Source organism: Micropterus dolomieu, linkage group LG22, assembly GCF_021292245.1.
Source record: "Micropterus dolomieu isolate WLL.071019.BEF.003 ecotype Adirondacks linkage group LG22, ASM2129224v1, whole genome shotgun sequence".
NCBI lineage: Eukaryota > Metazoa > Chordata > Actinopteri > Centrarchiformes > Centrarchidae > Micropterus > Micropterus dolomieu.
The window spans coordinates 33911388-33927890 of NC_060171.1; the positions used below are offsets into that span (position 1 = coordinate 33911388).

Sequence of the window (16503 nt, forward strand, 5' to 3'; positions counted from 1 at the left end):
AATAATTATACAATTATTACTAGTGATCAGTTAGTTAATAATCGCGCAGTTATCTTAAATCAGTCAGTCAGTCTCATATCTAAAGGGTCAATTCTCTCGGCAGGAACTAGAAATAGGCAACACACACAGCTCTTGATTATATTACAGTGAATTTATTCTCTAACTAAGGTGATAAAAAGATGGTTGGATACAGGGAACATAAACATTTACTGAACAATGAGCCTGGAGGTTCGATTGTGGGAAGCATTTGACTCATACGGCATAGAAGAGCTACTGAAAGTAAACTAATGCTATGATTTTAGGAGTTAAAATGGACATCTGATCACAGAACGTGTGTTAAGTCTTACTGCTTGTCGACAGCCTGCTTTTGGCCTGTTGCACGGGTCCCACGCTAGCTGCTCGATCCTGGCTTTTTGCTAGGGATTCTCCGGGGTTCTCCGTGTCTGATTGAAAACGCCTCCTCCGTCTGGCAATTCGGCTGTTTTAAGGTTTCCTTCGTTGTAGCTGGCGAGACCACGTGGCTTGGTCTGACCTCAGTGAAGTTGGCTCGACGAAAAAGGCTTAAAATGGAACTTGGTCGTTCCTGAATTAGTCCAGTGCAACTTAACGAACTGATAACTTTAACAAAAGAAATAAAGAAAATAAAACAAACTGAAGGGCAGATCGATGTCTCGGCACTTCAGGTGTGTAGCTTCAAGCGAAACAAAAGGGCCTGTTTCGCTGGTCGACTCTGAGGGCGTTGCCTGGCGCGGCACACCACGTGCGTGCCGAAGCGTCCAAAGAGCTGAGCAGAGCGGAAGAGAGCCAGCAGCGAAGAGAAGAGCGTAGCGAGGTCACGTGTTGCTCTTTTGTTGCCTGGGGCGTGGTTCCCCAGGGGGCGTCTCAGGTTTCCCATGGAACTGCCTTTCTAAACTTAATGTCTAAAAGAAATCTATTTGCACGTATTATAATCAAATATTTTCCACAATCGAACCTCAATGGTCAAACGGTTGTACTGTTCTAAGCATTTAGTAACAGGAAACAATTGTCACATTATTGGTCAGGATATTTATACATTTAACGGCATTTCCAACGAGGGTATGTAATACTTATTTCGTCCACTTGGGGGAGCTCAGGTTACATGAGGAAAGCTTGGATTAAATCAAAGGAACTAAGAATATTGTTGATCCATCCTTAAATTCAAGCTGGTGATTAAGAGTATAGTAAAACATTCCTTTGTCATCATTTCTAAACGAATTTTGTAGGAAAGCATTATGAACAAGCATTGATTACATTAGATGAAGGAGCGTCTTGCTGAAAATAAAAACACTGCAAACGCAACTTTCTTTTCAGCACTAATATCAACAACAGATAGCAACAACAGTTAACATAACTACTCAAATAGAGGCAAACGTAATCAGGTAACTAAAGATTTAATTAAACTTAATGAAATGCTTTGAGTCTTTGGAGACTGCAGTCCTTTTACATTGAAAGTTCAGTGTCTGGATCATGTCACACTTGGGTGAGACAGGGGTTTTCCTTTTTGATGTGGTAATAAAACAAAGAATAAGGTCAGTTGCCACAGAAACATGTGTGGGGGGCCAGTTTTGATAGGCTGTTCAGGGAGATGCCAATGGCTGGCTCGTGTCCCTTTGTCAGTTTAACAGTCAGGCCCCGCGTTATCAGCTTCGGAATCAAAAGGGTGCCAGCTTTATGGTCAGGGCTAGCACTTAGAGAAAGCAAATTTGACCCCTCCCCTTCTTCTCTTGGGAGGAGAAAGGAATTTAGGGTAGCTCCAAATGTATTCAATATAAAATGCACAAATCCACTCCGTTGTTCACTACAAGTGTATAATAAATTAATTTTAATTAATTAATTTAAAGCAGAAAAGACAAGAATGTCAGCAAAAGAATGAGGCAAGAGCAAGCAGCAAAGCATGAGTGCAACATGGACTAGATTTAGACTAGATTAGAATTAAAGTGTTCAAACTGTTGATTAACTTTAACACAACACTTAAGTCATGTCATTGCCTGGTTTTATTATACTGTATGATTTGGTTACTTTTTAATGCATTTTCTGCTGAATTCTCATAATAACAGATTTTCTGTTAGGTTGGTTCCTAGCAGATATATGGACCCACCAATATGTTAAGTGATATAATATTTAGTTTACTTTCTTATTAACTGAATCACAATGTTAGTTGAAAATATTGATTGTACAACATCTTGTAGTTAATTGCGCAAACAAACATAATTACTGGAGGCACCATGTTTACTCTTTCCTTGTTTTGTTTAGTCTACAGATGGAAGAAATTAAGTTTATTTGGTTTTCAACTAACCTGCATTTTCCAATAATTTTCCTGGTTGCCATTCCTTTAGTCACACACACTATATAAATACATGAAACATAAGCACCACCATAATACTGTCAGGCTAAACAGGTTGAACAAAAGCACTCGCAGTACTAATGTCCTGTCTCTTCTGCTGTTTGTCTCCTCAGGAATCGCTGTGATCTGAGTGGAGAGGATCTGAATCGCCAGTGGTCTAAACCAGACCCCGTCCTCAGTCCAACCATCTACCACACCAAGGGCCTCCTATACTACCTCAACAGTATAGGACGAACTCCGCTGGTAGGATACGCATGGTCTTCCTTTTCATAAATGTGATGTACTGACATTACCCAAGCAGTTTAAGCTGCTTGTAACACGTTGGAAGGCAAGGCAAGTTTATTTGTCTATCAGATTTCAACAACAAGGCAATTCAAAGTACTTTATATAAAAGCATCCAAGGGCAATATAAAAGAAATTTAAATAAATTTTAAAAAACGGTTAAATGGAAAATAAAAACAAGATAAAACAGGACAGTAAAAGTTACAGTGCAGTGTCCGACATTATTTAAAAGAAGGAAGTAAAATAGAGATGAACAGACATGTTAAGGCAATCAATCTGCCTTAAAAAGATGTCTGCAGTCCCACAAAAACACTGTCTAAAAGTCAGGCCCAGTCTTTTTCTTTCTTTTCATCTAATTCTAATCTGAACCAATTCTGGCAATCTCAGTGTTTCCTGATTGTTTACAAATCACAGAATGAATGAAATTCCAGCTGCGATACTGACTAATTAAAGTATGTTTTTTAAATGAATAGGAACCAAATTAAGAGCAAAACTATTGCCTGATTATTAAAATTTTTCACATAAAATAACTGCAGCCCATTTTTCAGCTAAACAAAGCTGAATGGTGCATGAATGTGTGCTGTGTGAGCATGTGGCAGTGCACGTGTATGGTGTGAGCACCATTTGTGTGTGTTGCAGGTGTCTTGCTGAAACTGAAATGTAATGTAATGAGGGTTTAATGAGAAAGACCTTTAATACATTGCCCTTGATTGGCTTATTTAATTGTTCTAAATTAGAGTGGTGAGGTTGTTTTTCAGGCTAATTCATATAATTAACTGCCAACTGTTGCTGTCAACTGACATACAGTGAAAAGCATGTGCACTTTAAGAATGACTTGTTAACCTTTTCACAACCAGGAGATTTGCACTTGAAAAACATGATGCTCAAAATGGCACGGCTGCAAACATAATGTCTACCAAAAATGATTCCACTGAATGATGACTGTTGTCTGTCAGTACGAAGAACAGTGACACTGTTAAAGAACTCCAAAACCTGGATGGATGGATCAACAAAGTGTGTGACTTTGATACAGGACACCAATGTATGCATTCAGTTTCCTACCAACCGTCATCATTAGTTTATTTTTATCATGACCAAGATCTTCTCCAAACTTTTCAGTCAAACCACCACCTTGTTAGCGAAATGACCAAAATAAATCCTCTTTGCTAACCTGCCACCTCCCCTCCATCCACTAGTAACAGAGTGCAGAGACACATGACTGATGGATGAATGATTCTTTATCTGACTGAGGTTTGAGTTAGAGTCGCACACACAACTGAAATATCAGCAGCCTAACTGTAGTACGAATGGATAAATCCATGGCGCTGTCCGTGGTGCTGAAGAAGCAGATGGATTTATAAATCATTTCTTCTTCAATCCATAACAATCTTCAAACTATATACAGTGGATAGAAAAAGTCTACACACCCCTGTTAAAATGCCAGGTTCTTATGACGTAAAATAATGAGACAAAGATAAATCATGTCAGAACTTTTTCCACCTTTAATGTGACCTTTAATGTGAATAATTCAATTGAAAAACAAATTGAAATCTTTGAGGGGGAAAAATTAAAAATAAAAACCCTCAAATAACCGGGCTGCATAAGTATGCACACCCTTAGACTAATACTTTGTTGAAACACCCTTTGATTTTATTACAGCAGGCAGTCTTTTTGGGTAGGAGTCTATTAGCATGGCACATCTTGATGTGGCAATATTTGCCCACTCTTCTTTGCAAAAGCGCTCCAAATCTGTCAGATTGCGAGGACATCGCCTGTGCACAGCCCTCTTCAGATCATCCCACAGATGTTCAGTTGGATTCAGGTCTGGGCTCTGGCTGGGCCGTTCCAAAACATTAATCTTCTTCTGGTGAAGCCATGCTTTTGTGGATTAGGATGTGTGCTTTGGGTCGTTGTCGTGCTGAAAGGTGAACTTCCTCTTCATCTTCAGCTTTCTAACCGACGCCTGAAGGTTTTGTGCCAAAACTGCCTGGTATTTGGAACTGTTCATAATTCCCTCCACCCTGACTAAACCCCGGTTCCAGCTGAAGAAAAACAGCCCCGAAGCATGATGCTGCCACCACCATGCTTCACTGTGGGTATGCTGTTCCTTGGGTGATGTGCAGTGTTGTTTTTGCGCCAAACATACCTTTTGGAATTATGTCCGAAAACTTCTACCTTGGTTTCATCAGACCATAACACATTTTCCCACATGCTTCTGGGGGACTTGATGTTTGTTTTTGCAAACTTCAGCTGTGCTTGGATGTTTTTCTTTGTAAATAAAGACTTCCGTCTTGCCACCCTACCCCATAGCCCATTCATATGAAGAATACAGGAGATAGTTGTCACATGTATCACACAGCCAGTACTTGCCAGAAATTCCTGCAGTTCCTTTAATGTTGCTGTAGGCCTCTTGGAAGCCTCCCTGACCACTTTTCTTTTCGTCTTTTCATCAATTTTGGAGGGACGTCCAGTTCTTGGTAAAGTCACAGTTGTGCCATATTTTCTCCACTTGATGATGACTGTCTTCACTGTGTTCCAGGGTATATCTAATGCTTTGGAAATGCTTTTGTACCCATCTCCTGACTTATGTCTTTCAACCATGAGATCTCTCTGATGCTTTGAAAGCTCTCTGCGGACCGTGGCTTTTGCTCGGAGATGTAACTAAGAAAATATCAGGAAAATCCTACTAGAACAGCTGAACTTTATTTGTGATTAATCAGAGTCACTTTAAATGATGGCAGGGGTGTAATGACTTCTAGTTAACCTGAGTTTGAATGTGATTGGTTAATTCTGAACACAGTCACATCCCCAGTTATAAGAGGGTGTGCACACTTATGCAACCAGGTTATTGTAAGGTTTTTATTTTTCATTTTTCTCCCTCGAAGATTTCAGTTTGTTTTTCTATTGAATTGTTCACATTATAAGTCACATTAAAGGTGGAAAAAGTTCTGACATGATATGTCTCATTATTTTACATCATAAGAACCTGGCATTTTAACAGGGGTGTGCAGACTTTTTCTATCCACTGTACAATAAATACTCAATTCTATATTACAAAGTAGAGCTAGCGACATGATCATAGCAACATGTAGTCATGGGGTGCTCCTATTGAACTATCCCCCCCGTTAAAAATTAACAAATCAACGACTGCTAATGATTCCTCACTGCACAGGAAATCTACAGTAAGTAGTAGGTCAGTAGGTCAGTAGATGTGATTGGGGTCATACTCTCTCTGTTCACCTTCATTTTCTCTTCCAAATAAGTTCAACTAACTGAGAGGTGTATTTCCAACCTGTCTGATTGTCTGACTCCTCATGTCTCTCGACACGATGGATGGACCCATTTTCAGCAATGTCACAAAGTTATCCCAACATCTCATCAATTTCTATTTCAGTTACTGAGTACAGGGTTTTCATAACAAAGTTAGTTAAGTTGAGAAGAACAGCTTTGACAGGTTAGAGCTATTTATTTTAGCGACTTCTCTTTTCAGGCGAACACGTACAGTAAGCCCCCTTTAAAATTTTGTTTTTATGGTAGCTGATCCTTCAACCTCTTGGGGACAGGCATATGCCCAAAATACCCAAAATGAATCGGAAATAACTCCTCAACCATTTGGCCTAGATGCATAATTCTGGTCTCCTTTGAAAGGTCAGGTATTTATTTTACCATTACAGACTACATGGAGATGCAATAAAGAAAAAATATGATATTTTCATCCTCGCCTGGTAAAAAGCTATATTTTAATGCAATAGACCATCAAAACCACCATAAGGAAGCTTATAATGCAACTGAATATCTTCTAATACACCTAGAATGGAATTGTAACTGTAAATCTGATGAAAATAAACTAAAATACAACAGTTATAAAATATTTTCAAAAATATACCAGGTGAATGTCCATATTTTGGCAATATTTACTGTTTAAATGTTGTTTTTTATTGGGAGATATCTTTAAAACACTCTTTCTGTCCATACAACAAAGCTCCAAATAACAAAACATTGAAATATTGATAAAAACAGTGACTATTCATCAACACAACTGTCACCAAAAGCATACCTATGCTTTGCAGGCCTGTAGATTTAGAACGGAACATCCCACAGTGATGGCGGGGGGGGTATCAATCGATCCGGCTTGAGCAGACCTTTCATTTGGTACTCATGTCTTGTATCTCCAAAGGGTCGGCCACAAAATGGCGAAAAAGACAGTGTGTTCCAAAGCGTCACGTTTCCTCTCTGCAGAAAAGACGACAGAAGGCGAGCAGCTCCCAGGTATTGCACAATAATCAAGATGGCGCAAAAGGACAAAGTCTTTGGAAGAATGAACTGAACTGAATCACTTCCTGAATCACTTCCTGAAACGATCCATTCTCCCGGTCAGTTGTGAGCGAAAGTGCAAGTATACACTCACTCTCTGAGTGAAGTCATTCGTTAGCAGGAGGAATGGAGTGTGTTGAAGATAGCAGATAGACATAAACATAAACTGAAAGGTCACTGACAATGACAGCTGATTCAGGATGCTAACATTTAGCTGCAATGATTTAACAGCATTGATCTTGGACTGAAATCCAGATAAAAGGCATTACCTACCATTTAACATACCATTAATATTACTGCACGCAATGTCGCACACGCAGTTTTGAAAAGAGCATTTATAGATTTGGATTTTGTATCCAGTACCTTCAGTGTTTGTTTATAGAGCTTATGGAGTGGTTGCATAGTTGTGTTACTTGCCTGAGAACTGAGTAGAGATGGGATAGTATCATAGAGTACACAAACTAAATTGCTACATCTGTACTCAATAGATTTTAAATACATTTAAGAAAATGGCTACATCCCCCTCTCTCAGTAAACCACAAACGTCAGAGGACAGCTTCTCCAGTGCTTTCAACAACATCATCCAGCCCTACCCTCTAAGGGAAAAACTTGACAATGTTTCTGCACCCCAACACTGCATCCTGGATCGTCGACTACCAGACAAACGACAACGAGGACAGAGGACTGACAGAGAGCTTTGTCACATGCTCAATATCAGCATGACCAAACAGCTGGTGTTGGACTATGAGACGAACAGGAGGCCCACTGTCCCAGTTTCCATCCAGGAAGAACTAGCTGGTAAGGGAGTCCAGCTCTGTGGTCGGGCCCAAAGTGAACAGCCTAGAGTCAGAGGCAAAGAGGAAGATGAGGAACAAGATCTAAGCCATCCTGGGTAACCCCTCTCCATGAACAGCTGCGGCACATGGGCAGCTCATTGAGCCATCGGATCATCCCACCCAGGTGCAGAGAGCACTTCAAGCTGTAATTTGTGCTCTCTGTCATCAGATTGGGATATCAGTGGAGCCCACAGACTGTCATTACATTAAGCCCCTCCCCTCCGTAAGATTTTATTACAGCTTGTCTTTTCCCCAGAGCATGTGTTTCAGTATCATTTCCCACCTCACTGAATAATTCCAGTCTTTACATCCTCTCAGATCATATCCTGGGGAGTATGTTTGAGATTTGAGAAGTTTGCTCAAAATCTGTATTATTAGTTTAATTTGGTTGGAGTATTTGTGTCCATGTTTAATGCAGCTCTAAAAAGCTGTTTCTCTCCCTGTGCATGTCTTCCAGGTCTTCTGTGACTACCACGGCCACTCTAGAAAGAAGAATGTGTTCCTGTATGGCTGCAGTGTTAAGGAGACTCTTTGGCAGTCTGGCTCTGCTGTTGACACGGTCGGATTGAAAGAGGACCCTGGGTATAGGGTAAGACACACACACACACACACACACACACACACACACACACACACACACACACACACACACACACACACACACACACACACAGCCAAGCCAGCCATAGAGGGTTCAGTTTAAAATGCTGTATGGTCCTCTCAGTTAGGGTTGGGCCGATAGACGATGCCATCGTCCATCGGCGATGGCTGACAGATGGTCAATGGTTGCCCCCTGGCAAAATTTTTTAAATATGCTTAGCACCGTCCTCGGAATTCTCTTCACCCCACACTCAGACACACAAGAGGCTAGACCTCAGTTAAACACACCGGCTTGCCCTGCCTCTCTCTGTCTCCCCCCTCGCCCGTCTACTCCACCTTCTCCATCAGCAGTACGTTTTATAAAGTCGCCAAAAGACACAGAACTCATCTTTTTTCTGTATTTTTCCACCCGCGTCCGTTATCACGGCAGCAGGTGAGCCGCTTGTGGGTTGTTAATGACGCAGCCTATCAAACAACCAAAACCAACATCTGCACCCTGTGTGTTCACTGCTGCTTTACCTGCTCCGTGCTTGTAAAATTTCTACCGCGACTTGTAACATCGTAGGCTGCCAAGTTTTGTGTGCGTGTGTGTGCGCCCCCGATGCCATCGTCCATCCCGATGTTTCAATGTAGACATCGTCCAATGGAAATTTTGTAGACAACCTTACTCTCTTCATTGTCCCAGTGTGGACTATGGAACAGTTGCAGTTAAAACTCTGAAACAAATGTCTGCTATTGTGTCTGCTGTAGGTTGTCAATGTCAATAATAATAATAATAATAATAATATAATAACAATGTAGACTAGATAATGATGTGCAAATACATATAACTGAGAAATATATATAAACACTGTGAATATTCTCAGTAATCCAGGTCATAGTTATCCAAGGAAAAATCATGATCAACTGGACTCTCAGCCAAGTGGCTTCCCAGTTCTGACTTACTGGCAGGGAGTCCCATCTATTTAACCTCTGTGGGATAGTTATCAAGGGGATGGATACCACTTGGATCATTAGTGCATCTGGGTATGGTAATGACAATCGTTATCGTCATTACAGTCACCTGAGGCCAAGTCTGAACAAGTCCTTCATGCCAAATAGAGCTGAATTTTGTAATGTGAGAAAAAAAAGTTTTAATATTTGGAGAACAAAGTCATAATAGAACAGGTTGCTTGGAGTCATGTGCATGTGTTAGTATTTCCTGCAGTCTTATTTAGACTTGTAAAATGTTTGGACTGCAGTGTGGTCTTTCCTCTGACCGGTAGCTCTGTGTTGAGTTGTCTCTGCTTACAGACGTCTTTACTCTGTCTGGGAGTCTCTCTGCTCCAGCTTGCTTCCCACTGAAGCAGCTGTGGACTGCACTTTATCAGAAGTGGTGAAGTTAACACTTGTGTGGATTTGTGGTGAGATTTCTGTGTGATCACAAGTGTTTTCAGTTAGCTTTGGTTTTTCATCTCCAATGAAGAGCAGCGCAATTGTCTCATCCAGTACAGCTGTTGGAGATTAGGGTTTAAATGGCATCAAGATATTTATGTTAAATAATGTAATAATGATTATTATTACTATTATTTAATAATAGAATATAACTTTAGAGAGGCTAAACGGCTGGACTCAGAGAGACTACAACACCAGTTCTCTGCCAACAACTGTGCTTTTGTCTGGAGAGGCTTAAGACAGATCACCAACCACAAACCTACTCCCTAGCCCCCTACTTTATTAATGACTTTCACCTGGCCAACAAGCTGAACTAGTTCTACAGTTGTTTTGAGAGACAATGGGACAGTCCTGATACTATCCCCCGTGACTCCACCAATCAACCCAAGGCCATAAGCTCCTCCTCCACCTCCTTAGAGGCGACCAGAACAAACTCTCCTACCCCTCTCTCCATCTGTGAGAGAGATGTCAACAGGCTATTCTGGAGGCAGAAAGCCAGCAAAGCAGCTGGGCCTGACTCTGTCTCCCCCATGGCCCCTTCATCCCCAGGCACTTGGACTCCTCAGGAACCCATGGACCCATCCACACTACTACGTTTTGGTTTTAAAACGGAGACTTTTGCTACGTTTGCACCTCCCTTGCAGACTAAAACAGCAAAAACAAAGACCTAAAATGGAGACGTTTGGAAACACTGCCGACCCCGTTTTAGTGAAGAGGGGTAAAAACGGAGGATTTTAGAAACAATGGCGCAGACACTGACGTTTGGCTCTCTGATTGGGTCTCATAAGTCATAAAGCAGGAACACAGTGCTACTGACAGAATTTTTGATTTGGTATTTTTATTAAAATATTTTGTACCGTGCAAATAACACTTTTAGCCTACACTTGTACTGTTACTTTGCGAGACACCCAGTCTGTTTTCCGCCGCCACAGCCTTTTAACTCCCGTGTTACATTCAGAAACAGTCCCAGCTCATTATTGATCCATTCAAAAAATCTGGTGCGGTTCTTCATCTGCATTACTTTATTATTTCGCCAAATCTTCTGTAACTACGAAAGAGAGAGACCATCTGCTTCATGTTTACACCAGCACGTGCATGCTCAGTGTACGGGAACGGCCACTGAATGTGCATGCTAAAACGCTGTTGTGGATCCTGGATCCAGGATCCTGTTTGTGGATTTCAGCTCCGCTAAAGGACCATCATCCAGCTCTGCTGAAGGACAAGGTCTGCAAGCTGAGTGTGCCTGACTCCAACTGCAGGTGGATCACAGACTTCTTGTCCAACAGGAGGCAGCTAGTGAAACTGGGAAAACATGTCTCTGATTCCAGGACCATCAGAACTGGTTCCCCTCAAGGCTGCGTTCTTTCCCCCCTTCTCTTCTCCCTGTACACCAACAGCTGCACCTCCAGTCACCAGTCTGTCAAGCTCTTGAAGTTTACGGATGACACCACCCTCATTGGGCTCATCTTTTGTGGGGATGAGTCTTCCCACAGGTAGGAGATTGACCTTCTGGTGAACTGTGCTGCCAGAACTACCTGGAGCTTAATGGTCTCAAGACAGTGGAGAAGGTGGTGGATTTCAGGAAGAGCTCAGGCCCTCCCATCCCCATTATACTGTGGGACACCACAGTCAACACTAGAGGAGTCCTTCCACTTCCTGGGGACCAACATCTCACAGGACATCAAGTGGGAGCTGAACTTTTTACAGCTCTCTCATGTACTTCTTGTGGCAGCCTGCCAAAGAAAATGATCAATCACTGAGTCCATCCTCATCTCCTCAATCAACATCTGGTGCACTGCTCACTGCCTCTCATACCCAACCCAAAAATCCTGCTCCCCGCTTCAACAGTACACACTGTTAATGGTTGCACAAAAAGCGATTTTATTGTGCACATGTAAATAATTAAATGCCATATTGCACAACTACTTGGCAATTTAGCGATTTCTGATTGTGATTCTAATTCTAATCCGCTATCTAACCAATAATTGATCTAGTCTTGTTTAACACAATTTAGATTTTTGTATGACTTGAAATGAATTATTAATTTATAGAACATAAATAGCACAGAGATATAGATCTCTATCAGCTATGCCCAGGGGTTGGTCTAATATTAACCAAATTTGGGATTAACCCTGTTTCACTAGTGTGATCTGAATACAGAGATCTCTTTTACACCACACAAAGATCCCCCCATGTTGTTCTGCATATGTTTTTTAATTTTATAGGGGGCATCATGACTTCATTATATACTGGAGGACAGTGAGTGAGCAGTTCATTTTGACACATATTATTACACAATTATATCAACATTATTAATAGATGTTATGAATTCATGGTTACACTCTTCAGCCGAAAGGTTGAGGAGTGAAGACCCTGAATATTCCAGCATCTTATTAAATGAACACATCAATCAACCTATATATTTAAACAAATAATAACACTTACAACTATCGATATATTTAGAATTATAAGTTGACATAATTTCCATGGACGCATGTAGTATTTTTACTAATATTATCTTTGTACTGACTAGCATTGTTGATGTTGTTCTATCTGTCCATCTCTTTCTTTCTCTAGACCATTCCAAAGACCTTGGATCGTATTGCACCCGCCTTTTCTTTCAACAGCTGCAACTATTTGGTAATAATAACAGCAACAACAAAAAGTAGAATAATGATTATAATACTTTTAATTATCTAAATCATTATCACATATTCGTCAAAATTATTGTTTTTGATCATTACCATACTTTTGTTATCATTATAGTTTTTTGTCATATGGATTATCATTATTATGCTCCTCATCATTTCTGATTTGAACTTATCAGGTGGAGAAGTCTCGTTCTGCCACAGCAAGGGTGGTTGTCTGGAGGGAAATGGGCGTGCTGAGAAGTTATACAATGGAGAGTACTTACAATGGTTGTGACCAGGGAATATACAAGGTAAGTGTGTGTGTGTGTGTGTGTGTGTGTGTGCGTGTGCGTGTGTGTGTGTGCGTGCGTGTGTGCGTGTGTGTGTGTGCACAGGCAGACTGGCAACAAAAAGCAGCCCAGGAATTTGCTGTCAATACATAATACACAAATTCAAACTGACAATGAATAATTACTTTAAAAAGACACAATCTGTTTATTTATTGTTAGTGTTAGACTAATAGATAAAACGATGACGATGTGAGACAATGTTTGTGTGTACAGAAAGCCACAAATCGAAGTAGACTGAATGTCGTTTAGTGAACTTGATTGCCCTCACATTAGCGTTTTGCCATTATGTTTTGACAACTAAAGCACATACTTCATCTCACTATTTCTGTTGAGTAAAGGTTTATCGCACCATTTTATATCTGTTATTCATCCTTTTGTTATTTCTTTTATGCTACACACCTTATAAATCATTCATTTATTCAGGTATTAAACATTTAGCTATAAATAAATGTTCTCATTTATCAGTAAGAAGTTGTCTGTGTGCTCTGTGTTCTTTAAAGCGGAAGACAACAGTCAATCTATCGAAAATAATTTCCTCTTATGAGACTGATTAATATAATGATTAATTTGATTTATTTATTTTCTTTTGAATGACGGGGGTGCCCCAATCTTAAAGTTAAAAGTGCTTTTTGTAGGCCACTGCCAGTCCAGTCCAGTTCTGAGGCAGAACAGAGCATCACCTACCCTCCCATCAGCAACAGGAAACCAAAGGTTTGGTAAAAGATGCAAGCGCTCACCATTTCTCAAATCTTATTGCTGTCCACCAGCACAATCCTAGATTTCTTTTTAAGACTCTCGATCTGTTGGTGAACCTTGCCTCTCCCTGTGCCTCTGCTGATTGTGATGCAGATTGTGAGATATTTTTAATACACAAGGTAAGGTGGAATTATTAAGAGCCAGTATTAGCCCAAACCCTGCCTTTTTAGATGTTGTGCACCCTACCCAGGATCCTTGGAGTTCCTTTTCTTCTATTACCATGGCAGAATTTATGGAAATTATGTTGAAGATGAAGCTTTCCTCTAGCCCTCTTGATCTGATTCCTGCAAAGTTTTTAATAGAAGTTTTGGATTACATTAGCCCACACCTGCTTTTTAATTGTAACAGCCCATTATCTACTGGTAGTCATACGCAGGCATGGTATTTCATTCCATTGTTATGCGGATGATATACAGTTATACCTACCTGTACAGCCCACCGACCTTAGTATGCTGAGCTCACTACAGGACTGCCTTACCGACATAAAACATTGGATGTCAAATAACTTTCTACAACTTAACTCCAATAAAACAGAAATCCTGGTTATAGGTCCCCAACATCTCTGTAATCAAATTCTGCCCTCTTCTAGAAATATCGCAAAAATAAGGCCTATTTTAAATGTTACAGATCCAGAAACTATAATTACATGCTTTTATCTCCTCAGGCATTGATTATTGCAACAGCCTATTGCACTTGCCTTAATCAAAAAACCCTAAATAGATTACAGACTGTACAGAACTCAGCTGCTCGGCTCTTAACTAGGACAAGAAAAATATGATCATATCACAACCATTTTAGCATCATTGCACTGGCTCCGTTTGTTTTAGGATTGATTTTAAGATTTTACTAATTATTTTTAAGGCTATTCATGGCTTGGCTCCAGATTATATTTTAGATATTTTAACTCCTTATGAGCCTTCCCGTGGTCTAAGATCTTCTGGCAAGGGCCTCTTGTCTATTCCTGGAGCCAGACTAAGAACAAAAGGTGACCGAGCATTTGCTGTCAGGGCCCCGAGGCTCTGGAACGACTTGCCTGAGGAAATTAGGCTGGCAGGGTCGGCTTCTTCCTTCAAATCTCTTTTAAAAACTTACTTTTACCGGAAAGCATATCCAGATTTTATCTGAGCTGCCACTCGTTTTACTATTCCTGCCCTATCGTTCTTATCACTTTGTTTCCTTGTCTCATCTTCCTTATGTCCTACTGAAAATATTTGTTATACTCTATTGTGATCCTTGTTCTTATATTCTGTATTTTATCCCCCTGTATCTTATTACCCACGTGGTTATTTGTTTTTGCATTTTATGTGTGATTTTTTGTGAAGCACTTTGTACTCTGTTTGATAAGTGCTATATAAATAAAGCTTATTATTATTGTTATAAAGGGGAAGTTGGTAAAATAAAATAAGATAAAAAAAACATCATCTTGAACTAGGTCGAAACCGACCAGCGTATTCTTATAAATTACTAATTACTCAAACCCATATGATTAAATTATATTAAATTAATTAAGGTTATCCCATTCATAGGCTGTACTATTATTACTATTATTAAAAAATACCAATTCCCACCATGAGCAAGCACTTTGTGACACAGGCAAGGAAAAAACTCCCTTTGAGCAGGTAGAAACCTTGAACAGAACCGTGACTCAGAGTGGGCGGCCATTGTCCTTGACCGGTTGGGGGGTCAGATTTCACAACCCCGCCCAATATTCACACCGTTCGGAAACAAAGACCATGTCTCAACCATATATATCCGCACAAAAATATTTAAGCAGACCTTATCCGTTCTCTTTCCCCTCTGTTTTTACACAGCCTTAGACAGGATAGTACAACACAGACTCACCTCAAACCATTTACCAGGAGCTCCTGGTAAATGCTTTGAGCAAGACAACAACATATAAAATGCTTGTTTTCTGAATGGAGTTTAGATTGATCATACCTATGCTATGCTAACTTATTCACAGTAAAGTACAACGATAGCTGGAATCAAGTAACAGACACACATTTTCTGAACTTACCAGGTAGTTCAACTTCCTCGCTTTAATTTCTCCAAGCAATGCCTATTTTTTTCTGGTTTTGTTGTCATTATGAAGTAGAATCAGAGCTCCGGGTGCCGACTAACGCTATATTGACAGTTAATATCAGGGGGTCTACCACCCTCCCTGAAAAGCATCCTTGGGGAAACACTGCGTGTTACCGCAACAGCACATTGAGGTAGAAACATAGTATCAGTGCATCCCTTATATCGCGTTATGCTACTGCTGTTGATTTAAAGTTGAGTTAAAATATCAACGACCCTTCTGCACAATAAATTACTCTCCCTTTAAAAGACTGACAGATAACTTATATGTGCCTTTTTACCTGTTACTTGACACGATGGATTCACAGAATCTCCTGGTTGTCCGCAGGATTTACTGGAGGTAATAATCTTACTCAACACTGCCATCTTGTGACCCAAGTCTGAAACCTCAAGTGATTCCTTGGCAGCCCACATTTTACACGGTGCCCCTGAAGCTGCAGTGATGCCCAGAGAAGAGGAAAGCAAGCTGGGATTTGAGCCATGTTGGTTGGTGAGCAGTAGCTGGATATAAGTCCCATACAGTCCTCTTCCCAGAGTCTTGCCCGACAGAGTTGCACATCTATCCGTTATCAGGCCTGGCAGATGAATGGTGGAGTGTGGTATGCTGTCGCTGAGCCAAAAACCCAGCAGTGTCCGAACTCACGCTGGGAAGTCTGTTGAAGTCCGATGTAATCCAGTTTGTTGTGTAGTGAGCAGACATTCACGAGCAGAATGGATGGTACAGCCATAACCATTAGGGTTAGCTTTCAGCCTAACTTGTATCCCTGCCCTCTTGCCACACTTCCTCTTCGTCTCACACCTCCTATGGTTTGTTTGTGTTTTGCCCACGCGGGAAGCTTCCGGTCTACAATATGAAG

At 40.6% G+C, this 16503-nt stretch overlaps 1 protein-coding gene across 1 annotated transcript in view; it reads left to right on the forward strand.

Annotated features, from left to right (window-relative positions):
- Positions 1-16503, forward strand: part of LOC123962517 (cytosolic carboxypeptidase 4) — a 206071-nt gene that overhangs the window by 167139 nt on the left and 22429 nt on the right. The window contains exons 22-25 of the mRNA XM_046038694.1: positions 2479-2608; positions 8255-8386; positions 12409-12471; positions 12659-12772. Of these exons, the coding sequence (XP_045894650.1) occupies positions 2479-2608; positions 8255-8386; positions 12409-12471; positions 12659-12772 (439 nt within the window). The remainder of the gene's footprint in view (positions 1-2478; positions 2609-8254; positions 8387-12408; positions 12472-12658; positions 12773-16503) is intronic.